Raw genomic sequence first — 14,471 nt, 5'->3', positions numbered from 1 at the left:
AACAGAACAAACAGAAGGAGTAAGCCATTTGGGTTCTCATCCTGCCCTATTATTTAATAAGATTATGGTTGATCTGCCCCAGCCCACAACTCTGCTTTTATGCCAGTTCATCAAAACCTCCAAAATTCCCTTAACTTTTGACTTGTCAGCTTTATTAAATATCGCTGCATTCTGTGTATCTTTTCTACACCTCCCTATCATACTTTAATTATCCCTCAAAGTAGCACTCGTACAAATGCAGATATAGTGATCAAACACCTTGAAATTTTTCAGCTGACTTACGAGGTGGCATGGATTCATAAAGGGCAAGCCTTACCTGAAACCTGATTGAACTATTTGACCAGGTGATTAAAGTACTGGACAGGGAATGTCCACCATGTTAATTTATATAGGCTTATCAAGATAGACATTTAATGATGTCCCTCATAACAGACTGTTAACTAACTTTAAGATCAATGAATAAGTTACCCAATTAGGTAATTTGTTAATCAGAAGACAGTATAGTTAAACATTCTAATTGGAAAAATGTGACTAGTAGCATCTAACAGATATCTGTGTTGAGCCCTCAACTATTCACTGGAATGGAATAAGAAAGATACATATCAAAATTTTCCAATGACACAAAGACAGGTGGCAGTGAAAGCATTTATATGGAAGCACAACATTATAAAAAGATTATCATCGAATCCCTGTAGTGTGGAAGCAGGCCTTTCAGCTCAAGTCCACAACGACCCTCCGAAGAGTAACCCACCCAGACCCATTCCCCTATCCTATTACTCATCATTTCCCCTGACTAATGCACCTAACCCGGAACAATATGGGCAATTTAGCATAGCCAATTCACCTAACCTGCATATCTTTGGATTGTGGGATGAAACTGGAGCACCTGGAGGAAACGTAGACACAGGGAGAATATGCAAATCCACACAGTCGCCCAAGGCCTATGTTGATAGCCTAAGTGAATGGACAAAACCGTGACACATTAAATTATTCACTTTTGACCTAACAAAGGGAGAACAAAGTCACCTTTTTTTTTAAATTTCTTCACTGTACATGTGTGCTCCTGTTTAGGCCAGCATTTATTACCAATCCTTAATTGCCCTCAAGGTATGGTAAACCATTGCTGTCAGTGTGGCAGTTACAAGTACAGTGCAGTTTGAGTGATTCAAAATTTTGAACCTGCGACAATGAAGGAATTGTGATCTAACACAAAGACCATAAAATTTAGGCTTTTTGGCCCATGCGTCTCTCCACCATTCGACCTCGGCTGATATTCTTCTCAGCCCTATTCACCCCATAGCCCTTGATTCCCTTATAATCAAGGACCTATCTCTGTCTTAAATTCACTCAATGACTTTGCTGCAGAAAGCTGTGGAGGCCATGAGTTCCACAGATTAAACACCCTCTGACTGAAGAAATTCCTCCTCCTCATCTCAGTGCTAAAGGGCTGTCCCTTCACTTTGATGCTGTGCCCTCAGGTCTCTCCTATGAGTGGAAACACCTTCCACATGTCCATCTATCCAGGACTCTCAATATTCTCTATGTTTCAATTAGATACCTCCTCATCTTTCAAAACTCAGAATACAACCGACTCTCATAGGACAAGACCTTCATCCTGGGATCATTCCTATAAATCTCCTCTGAACCCTATCCAGCACGAGCATATCCATCCTCAGACACCGGGTCCAAAACTGCTCACAATATTCCAAATACAGTATGACCAGAGCCTTATACAGCCTCTGCAGTAAATCTGTGCTTTTGCATTCCAGTCCTCTTCAAATGAATGCTAACATTGCAGTTACCTTCCCAACTGCCAGCTGAACTTACATGTTAACCTTAGAGAATCTGAACTCAGACTCCTAAGTCCCTTCAGTGTTTCAGATTTCAGCAGCCTTTCCCCATTTAGAAAATACTTTACACTTCTATTCTTCCTACCAAAGTGTATAAATTCACACTTTCCCACATTGTATTCCATCCGCCACTTTTATGCCCTCTCTCCGAGACCAAGTCCTTCCGCAGCCTCCCACTGCCTTCTGCAGTCTCCCACCTGTCTCTCCACTTATGCCCTCAGTTCCTTCATCCAGATCGTTAATGTATTACATGAATAGTTGTAGTCCGAACATTGGCACCTGCTGCCATCCTGAATTAGAGCCCTTTGTCCCTGCTCTCTGCCTTCTGCCAGGCAGTCAATCCTCTGTATATGCTAGTACCTTGGCAATAACACCATGGGGTCTTATCTTATTTCGCACCTCTTGTGCAGTACTTTGTCAAAATCTTTCTAGAAATTCACTAGCTCTCCTTTGTGTAACTTACTCATCACCTCCTCAAAGAAATCTAACAGATTTGTCAGGCATGACACTAGCTAGCTTACCTTTACATTTCATCTTCTGCCCTACATTGCTTTTTGTTTTGAAGTTGTTCTGTTCCATTTGTAAAGCATTAAACAGCCATTGCATGAAAGATTAAGGCAAAGACACATATATAGGATGAGGTTGCGAGCCAGCCATAATCTCAAGATGACAGAACCGATACAAAGAAAGAAATGACTTTTGTTCCTATGATGCCACCAATCTTCACCGGTCTGTTCTACAACACATGGAATACAAAAGCTATACTTTCACAAAATAATATTTCTATGGTCTAACTTTGGAAACTGTCTTTAGTCTGCAACCCTCTTCGTTCTTCAAACTACACCAATGAGAATTCAAAGAAAATAAGTATTCATAAAATAATTTTCAGTCAACTGTTATCAAGGAATTAAGGACAAGGTCTGTAAAACTGCACCCCCACCCCAACCCCCTCCTCGGATGTTGCCTGGCCTGCTGTGTTTTTTCCAGCACCACATTTTTCAACTCTGGTCTCCAGCATCTGCAGTCCTCACTTTCTCCTAACATCCATGGAGAGAAAGGAGAGTTAACGTTTTGAGTCCAGTGGCTTCTTGAGTTCTGAAAAAGGGTCATTGGACTCAAAACAGTAACTCAGCTTTCTCTCTATAGATGCTTTTGTTTCAGGTTCCAGCAGTTCTGCAGTTTTGTTTTGATATTTAAATCAGAACTTCCAACTGATTTCAGTCAAGGCCACCATAGATTTAAAGCCAAGTCAATTCAGAAGGATTAACTACAAAAAAGATTATTTTAAATCAGCAGCCGTAACCAGGCCTGAAGTTAGTAATGAGAGTTGATAGTTGAATTTCACATTACTGTGAGAATTAAACAGGAATGTTCTAGATGAAAAATGAGAACAAGCAAGAAAATGTGTTTATGGACATCAGCAAAATGATTGCAAACATTTAAATGAAGAAACGCTTAGTAATCTTGATCCTCATCCTACATAAAGGTTGGGTAAATTTTAACAAGAAACTTAAATTGATGAAATGATAATCAAAAAGGCAAGAATGTTTAAATTTTTTTTGCTTTTGAGCTGTTTTCCTGAGTAGTGAGAACACCAGTCATGTTAGAATTGTCTACAATTCTAATTCCAAATAAAGTCAGAAAAATCTGAAAGAATATACCAGCTTAATTAGCATTAAAATAAAATTATATTTAACTCTTCAGAATCTAATTCATTTTCATACAGGGTACAGTCAGTCCATCTGTGCTTTCTATTCCTTTTCAGTTTTTATTTTAACTTTTACGGTAATCACATTATTTCATGCATGGTACAGAACTTTATTTACAAATTTCATTCATTTGTTTTCATGCAAGAAATATTCAAAAACACAAATACAGTGGGGCAATTAACGTACCTTGTTCATCTATCTATTCATATAGATAGATGTATATCTATCACAGGAACAATTGTTTCTACTATTCTTGGCTTTTACAACTTTGCCTCCTCATGTTTACATCTTTTCTATAATTTTTAGTTAAATGTTGCAAAGTGTTAAGATTGAAAAACAGTTATTCATAAAGCAACATTGGAAATTTTCTGCCTTTTCAATGCCTATCTTGATCAATGTCCCAATTTCACTAAATAGTATTTTGAGAACTGACAGTGTTTGAGTTTAAGTGTTATTGACTGTACCAAAGGGTTTTAATACTACAACTCTAAGGTTTTTATCATGGTCAATTGTTAGGGATGCTAATTTACCTCACCCAGGTTCAACTTTTAACTTCGCAAGAACGTAGCAAACCATTTGCCTGACTGACATAACGAAGCAGATAAAACTTCTATCTCTACCATCCGTTGTGTTAAAATGCCATTATTGACAATGCACAAGAATCCTGGTAGGTTCGCAAATTACTCAAAATTACACGCTGACTCAAAACTGCACTTCCAAGAAAGCAAGACAAAGTTAATGTCTGCACTAAAATCAAATACATCATGGCATCATTACTTAGTTCCTATTTTTCAAATTACCACCACTACATAATGGCACAGTGATGGAGAAAGAACAAGTTTCCATGGTGGAGCACTGGAGTCACTTTCTCAAATGGCACAATACAATCACCCTCCCCCAAACCAACGAGTTACATCATCTATCCCCCTCATTGTTTCAAAATGATTTTAATTGTATTAATAGTCGGTCAATCTCCTAGCTCAGCTTTTGAAGCATGTTCTTTTCACTTTGTCTGCATATGGCAGGCAGGTTACATAAAAAAGAATTTAAAATACCTATGCCACAGTGTCAAAGAAGCAGAAAGCTTCTGATTTACACAATATTTTTGTACTTAGTTTCTTCTGACTCTGCTTTCTCCAAGCACCAGACTGGCAATTTGCCTTTAAATAAAGGACAGTGAAATATTGAAATATGATGTGCCCAAGAATTCAAGTACTTGCTCTGAAACCAGACAATCCTCTGGTGCAACATCACCACAGTCAGTTAAGATTGATAACAATGAAACTGTAAAAACAATTTAATTTTTTAAAAATCAATTAAGTATTGTACAGTCAGCCAATGCCCACAGAGAACCTCCAGGTCTGTTACTGCTTTACTAATACGCAGAACTTTCAGTATCTGAGCATCTCTACACTTAGCTGAAAAAATGTTTGGATACTGTAAAATATTTTTTAAAAACTTCTTTTAAACCAAGTGTCAGTTTCATCATATTACTTTTTTTTGGAAGGTTTGTAAATTTGTTTGCTGCAAAACCTAGCAAAATCTTTCACCACATCCTACCAACCTCTCCTCATTAACTATCTACCTGTCCGGATGACAACCCCTTCACTTTATTCGAGCCCCATATTACTACACGCTATTTTTGGAGGAACAACTCACTACTCACCAGGTCATTAGAGTCACAGAGATGTACAACATGGAAACCGACCCTTCGATCCAACCCATCCATGCCGACCAGATATCCCAACCCAATCTAGTTCCCATCTGCCAGCACCTTGCCCATATCTCTCCAAACCCTTCCTATTCATATACCCATCCAAATGCCTCTTAAATGTTGCAATTGTACCAGCCTCCACCACTTCCTCTGGCAGTTTATTCCATACACATACCACCTTCTGTGTGAAAAAGTTGCCCCTTAGGTCTCTCTTATATCTTTCCCCTCTCACCCAAAACCTATGTCCTCTAGTTCTGGACTCCCTGACCCCAGGGAAAAGACTTGGTCTATTTATCGTATCCATGCCCCTCATAATTTTGTAAACCTCTAAAATGTCACCCCTCAGCCTCTGATGCTCTAGGGAAAACAGCCCCAGCCTGTTCAGCTTCTCCCTGTAGTTCAAATCCTCCAACCCTGGCAACATCCTTGTAAATCTTTTCTGAACCCTTTCAAGTTTCACAACATCTTTCCGATAGGAAGGAGACCAGAATTGCACACAATATTCCAACAGTGGTCTAACCAATGTCCTGTACAGCCGCAATATGACCTCCCAACTCCTGTACTCAATACTCTGACCAATAAAAGAAAGCATACCAAACGCCTTCTTCACTATCTTTTCTACCTGCGACTCCACTTTCAAGGAGCTATGAACCTGCACCCCAAGGTCTCTTTGTTCAGCATCACTCCCTAGGTCCTTACCATTAAGTGTATAAGTCCAGCTTAGATTTGCTTTCCCAAAATGCAGCACCTCGCATTTATCTGAATCAAACTTCATCTGCCATTTTTCGGCTCATTGGCCCATCTGGTCAAGATCCTGTTGTAATCTGAGGTAACCCTCTTTGCTGTCCACTACACCTCCAATTTTGGTGTAATCTGCAAACTTACTAACTGTACCTCTTATGCTCGCATCCAAATCATTTATGTAAATAACAAAAAGTAGAGGACCCAGCACCGATCCTTACTGAAAATGGGGAGATACTAAATGAGTATTTTACATCAGTATTTACTGTGGAAAAGGATATGGAAGATATAGACTGTAGGGAAATAGATGGTGACATCTTGCAAAATGTCCATATTACAGGGGAGGACGTGCTGGATGTTTTGAAATGCGTAAAAGTGGATAAATCCCCAGGACCCAATCAGGTGTACCCTAGAACTTTGTGGGAAGCGAGAGAAGTGATTTCAGGGCCTCTTGCCGAGATATTTGCATCATCGATAGTCATAGTGAGGTCCCGGAAGACTGGAGGTTGGCTAATGTGCTGCCACTGTTTAAGAAGGGTGGTAAGGACAAGCCAGGGAACTATAGACTGGTGAGCCTGACCTCGGTGGTGGGCAAGTTGTTGGAGGGACTCCTGAGGGACAGGATGTACATGTATTTGGAAAGGCAAGGACTGATTAGGGATCGTCAATATGGTTGTGTGTGTGGGAAATCATGTCTCATAATCTTGAATGAGGTTTTTGAGGAAGTAACAAAGAGGATTGATGAGGGCAGAATGGAAGATGTGATCTATATGGTCTTCAGTAAGGCGTTCGACAAGGTTCCCCATGCGAGACTGGTTAGCAAGGTGAGATCCCACGGAATACAGGGAGAACTAGCCACTTGGATACAGAACTGGCTCAAAGGTTGACAGAGGTTGACTGGAGGCCTGTGACCATTGGAGTGCAACAAGGATCAGTGCTGGGTCCTCTACTTTTTGTCATTTACATAAACGATTTGGATGTGAGCATAAGGGGTACAGTTAGTAAGTTTCCAGATGACACCAAAATTGGAGGTGTAGTGGACAGAATAGAGGATTACCTCAGATTACAACGGGATCTTGACCAGATGGGCTGAGAAGTGGCAGATGGAGTTTAATTCAGAGAAATGAGAGGTGCTGTATTTTGGGAAAGCAAATCTTACCATTAAGTGTCTAAGTCCTGCTAAGGTCCTAGGGAGTATTGCTGAGCAAAGAGACTTTGGAGTGCAGGTTCATAGCTCCTTGAAAGTGGAGTCGCAGGTAGATAGGATAGTGAAGGCGGCATTTGGTATGCTTTCCTTTATTGGTCAGAGTTTTGAGTACAGGAGTTGGGAGGTCATGTTGCGGCTGTACAGGACATTGGTTAGGCCACTGTTGGAATATTGCGTGCAATTCTGGTCTCCTTCCTATCGGAAGGATGTTGTGAAACTTGAAAGGATTCAGAAACGATTTACAAGGATGTTGCCAAGGTTGGAGGATTTGAGCTACCGGGAGAGGCTAAATAGGTTAGGGCTGTTTTCCCTGGAGCATCAGAGGCTAGGGATGACCTTATAGAAGTTTATAAAATCATGAGGGGCATGACTAGGATAAATAGACAAGGTCTTTTCTTTGGGGTGGGGGAGTCCAGAACTAGAGGGCACAGATTTAGGGTGAGAGGGGAAAGATATAAGAAGGACATAAGGGGTAACATTTTCACGCAGAGGGTGGTAAGTGGTATGTGTATAGAATGAGCTACCAGAGGCTGTGGTGGAGGCTGGTACAATTGCAACATTTAAGAGGCATTTGGATGGGTATATGAATAGGAAGGGTTTGGAGGAATACGGGCCGGGTGCTGGCAGGTGGGACTAGATTGGGTTGGGATATCTGGTCGGCATGGACTGAAGGGTCTGTTTCCATGCTGTATATCTCTATGACTCTATCTGCTGACTTTGTCCTTCTAGAGTTACAGTCATACAGCACAGAAACAGATCCTTTGGACAGAACAATCTATGCCAATCATAATCCCAAGCTAAACTAGTCCCATTTGCCTGCACTTGACCCATATCCCTCCAAACATTTCTCATTCGTGTATCTATCCAAATGTCATTTAAATATTGTAACTGTTCCTGCTGGAAGTTCATTCCACACACAAATTCACCCTTCCTGAAGAAGGGCTCATGCCCGAAACGTCGATTCTCCTGCTCCTTGGATGCTGCCTGACCAGTTGTGCTTTTTCAGCTCTGATCTCCAGCATCTGCAGTCCTCACTTTCTCCTGTAACAAAGTTACACCATGTCTTTAAAATCTTTCCCCTCTCACCTTAAAATATGCCCTTAGTCTTGAAATCCCCCACCCAAGGGAAAAAACACTTGCCATTCACATTATCAACATGCACAGACCACTGCTTTTCTCATTCAAAATAAATAGCTTGGACATGAGCTGAAGAGTACAATTTTGGTCCAGTACACGTCTGGCAACATCTGTGCAGAGAAAGCTAGGTTACTGTTTCGGGTCTAGTAACCCTTCTTCCGAAAAGACGCTGAGACCTGCTAAGTTTTGCCAACAATTTCTGTTTTTGTTTCATCTTGTTCACTAATGTCCTTTTAGAGACATAATTCTATAAAGGAAATCTGCATTCCTCAACCTTTCTGGTTTACACGTGACTCAATAACATGGTTGATTCTTAACCGCCTTCTGAAAATGTCCTAGTATTTTATATCATCCCACCACAAAACCTATACAAAAGTAAAAAACAGACAAAGCACTAATAATGGCAAGGATTTAGAATGTACACATGGTGTGCAACTTCAATAACTATCCCAGAAAAGCTCACTAGCACCAATACTGACACATTGAGTCCTAAAGAACAAAGCTGCTGGACTGAGTCTACATGTGATAAGGGAACAAACAAAAAAGAAAAATATACTCAACCTGGTCCTCACCAACCTACCCGTCACAAAACTGTCTGGCCATGACAATACTGGTAAGAGTGACCAACAAAGTCCTTGTGGAAAACAAAGTCCTGTTTTCACATTGAGGCTATTCTCAAACATGTTGTGTAGCACTACCACACTAGCAAATGGGAGTGGATCACATTCACCACTTTCTGCATCCACTTCCTTTATCACCACGTCATACATGTCATCAGTGTGTACAGTTTCTTTTTGGGGAAAAAAACTTACTCCCGAGACATGGGCACTGCTGACTGGCCAGCATTTATTGCCTGTCCCTAGTTGCCCTTAAGGAGATGGTGAGTTGTTCTCCTGAACCACTGAAGTCTACATGCTGCAGGTTGACCCACAATGCCAGGCAGGGAATTCTAGGATTCTGACCCAGCAATTGTGAAGGAACAGCGATATATTTCTAAATCAGGAAGGTGAGTGGCTTGGAAGGGAACTAGCAGGTGGTGGTGCCCTTACCCTTCTAGATGTCAATAGTGTGGATTTGGAATGTACTTTCGAAGGGTGTTTGGTGAATTTACAAGGTGCATTGCAGTAATTCACCAAGATGTGTCCAAAAGTACTTCCAAACAACAAACGCTACCACCCAGAAGGATCAGATCAGTAGATGTATGGGAGCACCACCACCTCTGCAATCCCCTCCAAGCCACACACCATCTGGACTTGATTATAATCAAAATCCTGGAATTACCTCCCCAACAAAACTGCACACGTACCAAACATGCAGAGAGTCTGCAATAGTTAACATAACTGGGAAGAGAGTTCTTTCACAGAGGGTTGTCCTAACCTGGAACAGACTACCTGAAAAAGGTGGTGCATGCAGATTCTACAGGAACTTTCAAATCGCAATCTGACATTCACACTCAAGAAAGCAACGTGCCACCACCTTTTCAAGAGCAAATACAGACAGAAACAAATGCTGGTCTCACCAGCAACACACACACCCCATGAAATAATAAACTTAAAATGTATAGCGCACACATTTGGAGGGTTACAGAGAAAAAAAAACATTTGTGTGGAATTAAATTGTAAAGCCTTTCCAAAATGTTAATTCAGTCAAGACAAAAAGTGAGGGGGTCAGGAATTGTGGGGTTGAGATGTACTAACAGGTTGTGAACTTAGTCAAAACGTCAAAGATAGAATATTAGATATTCTCCCAAGAGCACATTTCTGTTCCATTTTTAAAAGTGTACAGTACAAAACAAAACACACTATGTTGTTAAATTAAGAATAGGGGAATAACTCAAAAATTAGCATGAAAACCTTTTTTAAAAACAATGTTCCTTAATAATCATTTCAAAATCCAAATTTCAACTGCTGCCACTATTTCAGTCCTGTTTGTGGTCAGCTATTGGTGTACTCAGGCACAAATAACTGAGCATAACTTATCTTTGATTCAAGGGCATTCGTATAATATGCTCAAATGACACATCCACCACAAACAGAATGCAACACTGCAATTATATATTTATTAAGTAATTTCCATGTGACAAAAAAAATTCAGTGATTTACCAACACAACATTGGACATCAAGGCACTTGATGCATGAACAATATCTTTTTAGGACTTCATTCTATTTATTAACTAAGTCAAGATATTTTGTTGTATTTTGGAATCTCATTAAATGTACTAGAAACAAACAAATTATTTCCCTGATCCCATCACAATTATAATATTGCTTATTCCTAAACCTAGTAACAAAGAAATTTGTGTTTCAAATCAAACTAACTGCATGACTTAAAATTTGACTTTAGAGCTTTGTAGGAACACCAAGGTTTGCAGCAAATCAAAGTAAAGTTAAAGGCCCAATTGATGACAACTAGGGAACACAATAACACAAGAAACAAATACACCCAACTGCATGGTTCAGATACACAGAGTCCACTACAAAATTAATGTAATAGTACATTCTATAAATCATAACCGAGGCGTAAAATAATGTTTTGTGTTTAGCTACTCTTTAGTATGTTCCCATGAAAAGTTGAGGAGAGGGGCAGATAGATTCCCAGATTCTGATTAACTAAGAACACAAAAAAGAGCAGCATGGGTATGCCAATGGGTAGGCCTCAAGCATGCTCCACCATTAAATAAGATCATTTGATTGTGGTCCCAACTCTACCACCCTATCTACCCCTCTAAACATCCGCAATCAAAAATCTGTCCAACTCCGCTTTGAACATAAGCAATGACCCAGCCTCCAAAATCACTGGAGAAGAGAATTCCAAACAGAAGACAGGGAAACAATTCCTCTTCTTCTTCACTCGGGGACCCAATATTTTCGAAATTCAGCCATCTAGTTCTAGATATCACCACTAGGGTAGACATTCTCTTACCATCAAACATGTTAAAGCCCTTCTGAATCTTAAGTGTTTCAACTAGATCATCTCTCATTTTTCTAAAATTCGAATGTGCCCAACGCACTCAACCTTTCGACAGCTCTTGGTCCCTTGAATCAAATAATTAAACTTCTGTGAACTGCTTCTAATTGTACATATGTCCTTAAGGAGATCAAAAATATCTGCACTGTACAGTATTTCAATACTCCAACTGTTAAAACATTTTTGATAAATTCCTTTTGAGATTTTTTTCTGTACTTTCTGCATAAACCCAAATAATGGTTTTCTTCAGCTTACTGTGGACAGGTTCACCACAACCAGAGATGAGAAATTTCAGGATCATGCAAGCACCACTAAAATAATACATTCTTTTATAAACACTCCATGCAAAATGGTGAGCCAGCTATTGTTACCAAAGAACCCAAGATTCTAATAACAGTAGTTACTTTTCTCCTTACCTCCCAACTGACCACTGTAAATATAATTGCTTGAAGCTATAATTCAGAAGAAACATGTTAATCATGTTTCTTTATGAAAATAATTTAATTGATATCACTTGTCTTATGAGGAGTGATTGAGCACTCCTCAAAACTAGGCCTACATTTACTGGAGTTTAGAAGGATGAGCAGAGATCTAATTGGGATAGAAAAGGTGTTAAAGGAGACTGACAAAGTGGACACAGAAAGGATTTTCCTCGTGTGGGACATACAATGAGAGATCAATGATGAAAAGGAATTACTTCTCTCAAAGGGCCTATGGAATTCAGAGTGGCAGACACTGAATAAGCTTAATGAGGAGACAAAGATTATTAATTGCTATTGGGTTAAAGGATTTTAGGAAGTGGGCAGGAAAGTGGAACGGAAATCAGCCACGATCGTGTTAAATGGCACCCACCAGCTCACAGGGCTGAACTGCCAATTTCTGCTCCATGTTTTTATAACACCAGTAAGCTATAGGAGCAAAATTAGGTCACTCAGTCCATCGAGTCTGTTCCTTTACGTTCTTATGTCATCAGTTAAGAACGAGGCTTCCATTCACATATCGCTTTGGTATTAAAAGAGAACAGCAAATGGTAGAGAAAGTCATGAGAACATATGATGACTCCTTCTCCGTTAGGTAAGAACAGAATCCGTCTCAGTTCTTCATTTTTCTCCTCCCTAAAACACTCACTTTGGTCAAAAAGCTCGACACGACAGAAAGAGGCCTCGGGGAGGTGCGAGAACTAACATCAAGAGAAAATTCCCCCTCAAACAGACGACAAACAGAACTCAAGACCATGGAGCAAATAGATGATTGACAATGGGGTTGGCCACTCTGTGGGTGCCACGTCTCCGACAGGAGCCTCAATGACCAATCAGGTGCGAGGAGGTGGACCTTCCGGCGAGTGGGCCAGTTGCTGACCATTCACCGGCCGGAAAGGAGCCCCAGGTTCTCACCTTCCCTGCGCTCTCACTCCCAACCGGACACAAATCCCCTCAGAGAATGTAGAGGCTCGTACCTTTCTGCACCTGTCGTCTTATTCCAGATGCAAAGACGATAAGAATCAGTATAATGGCAGCAGCCAACACATACAGCACAGGATCCATGTTTACCTGAGCCTGACCACGCCTCCCCGTGACGTCAGGACGCACCGTGGGCGAGTCCACTACACGACAGGCAAAGGGGGAGCTCACTGCACCGGCCTCATTCTCAAACCTACTTCACGAAACTTTCAGTTACTTTATTCATCTCTGTTCTCCTCTGCTTTTCCTCCCTCAAAATGTTTTGGTTTAGAAAAGAAGACTCCCGCCACATCCAATCACATTTTTCGGGGTTTTGAAAGGCGTGCCCCAATGTGGCTCAGAGCGCCATCACGTGGCTGGGAGTAAAATCAGAGATTCTCATCTGGGCTGAGAGAGACTCCTGTACACACTGTCCTCAGAGAGTCTCATCTGGGCTGAGAGAGGCTCCTGTACACACTGTCCTCAGAGAGTCTCATCTGGGCTGAGTGAGGCTCCTGTACACACTGTGCTCAGAGAGTCTCATCTGGGCTGAGTGAGGCTCTTGTACACACTGTGCTCAGAGAGTCTCATCTGGGCTGAGTGAGGTTACTGCTCACACACTGCTCAGAGAGTCTCGTCTGGGCTGAGTGAGGCTCCTGTACACACTGTGGTCAGGGAGTCTCATCTGGGCTGAGTAGGGTTTGTGTACACACTGTGCTCAGAGAGTCTCATCTGGGCTGAGTGAGGCTCTTGTACACACTGTGCTCAGAGAGTCTCATCTGGGCTGAGTGAGGTTACTGCTCACACACTGCTCAGAGAGTCTCGTCTGGGCTGAGTGAGGCTCCTGTACACACTGTGGTCAGGGAGTCTCATCTGGGCTGAGTAGGGTTTGTGTACACACTGTGCTCAGAGAGTCTCATCTGGGCTGAGTGAGGCTCTTGGACACACTGTGCTCAGGGAGTCTCATCTAGGCTGAGTGAGGCTCCTGTACACACTGTGCTCAGAGAGTCTCATCTGGGCTGAGTGAGGCTCTTGTACACACTGTGCTCAGAGAGTCTCATCTGGGCTGAGTGAGGCTCTTGTACACACTGTGCTCAGAGAGTCTCATCTGGGCTGAGTGAGGCTCCTGTACACACTGTGGTCAGGGAGTCTCATCTGGGCTGAGTAGGGTTTGTGTACACACTGTGCTCAGAGAGTCTCATCTGGGCTGAGTGAGGCTCTTGGACACACTGTGCTCAGGGAGTCTCATCTAGGCTGAGTGAGGCTCTTGTACACACTGTGCTCAGGGAGTCTCATCTGGGCTGAGTGAGGTTCCTGTACACACACTGCTCAGGGAGTCTCATCTGGGCTGAGTGGGGCTCCTGTACACACTCTGCTCAGAGAGTCTCATCTGGGCTGAGTGAGGCTCCTGTACACACTATCCTCAGAGAGTCTCATCTGGGTTGAGTGAGGTTCCTGTACACACTGTGCTCAGAGAATCTAATCTGGGCTGAGTGGGGTTTGTGTACACACTGTGCTCAGAGAGTCTCATCGAGGCTGAGTGGGGTTTCTGTCCACATTGTGCTCAGAGAGTCTCATCTGGGCTGAGTGGGGTTTCTGTAAACACTGTGCTCAGAGAGTCTCATCTAGGCTGAGTGGGGTTTCTGCATACACTGTGCTCAGAGATTCTCATCTGGGCTGAGAGAGGCTCCTGTGCACACTGTGCT

General features: G+C 41.8%; 1 protein-coding gene across 2 annotated transcripts in view; it reads right to left on the bottom strand.

Annotated features, from left to right (window-relative positions):
* Positions 1 to 12,916, bottom strand: part of ddrgk1 (DDRGK domain containing 1) — a 101,165-nt gene extending 88,249 nt beyond the window's left edge. Inside the window, exon 1 of one of the 2 annotated variants that reach the window (XM_087991351.1) lies at positions 12,783 to 12,916. In XM_087991351.1, the coding sequence (XP_087847477.1) occupies positions 12,783 to 12,870 (88 nt within the window). In that variant the 5' untranslated portion in view covers positions 12,871 to 12,916. The remainder of the gene's footprint in view (positions 1 to 12,782) is intronic. The other variant, XM_087991353.1, reaches the window with a different exon arrangement.
* Between the last annotated feature and the right edge of the window lie 1,555 nt (positions 12,917 to 14,471).

This window comes from Chiloscyllium plagiosum, unplaced genomic scaffold (genome assembly GCF_037043375.1).
Source record: "Chiloscyllium plagiosum isolate Xiang-an unplaced genomic scaffold, Cpla_swu_hap1 HiC_scaffold_1, whole genome shotgun sequence".
NCBI lineage: Eukaryota > Metazoa > Chordata > Chondrichthyes > Orectolobiformes > Hemiscylliidae > Chiloscyllium > Chiloscyllium plagiosum.
This window is presented reverse-complemented; position numbering and strand designations above follow the sequence as displayed.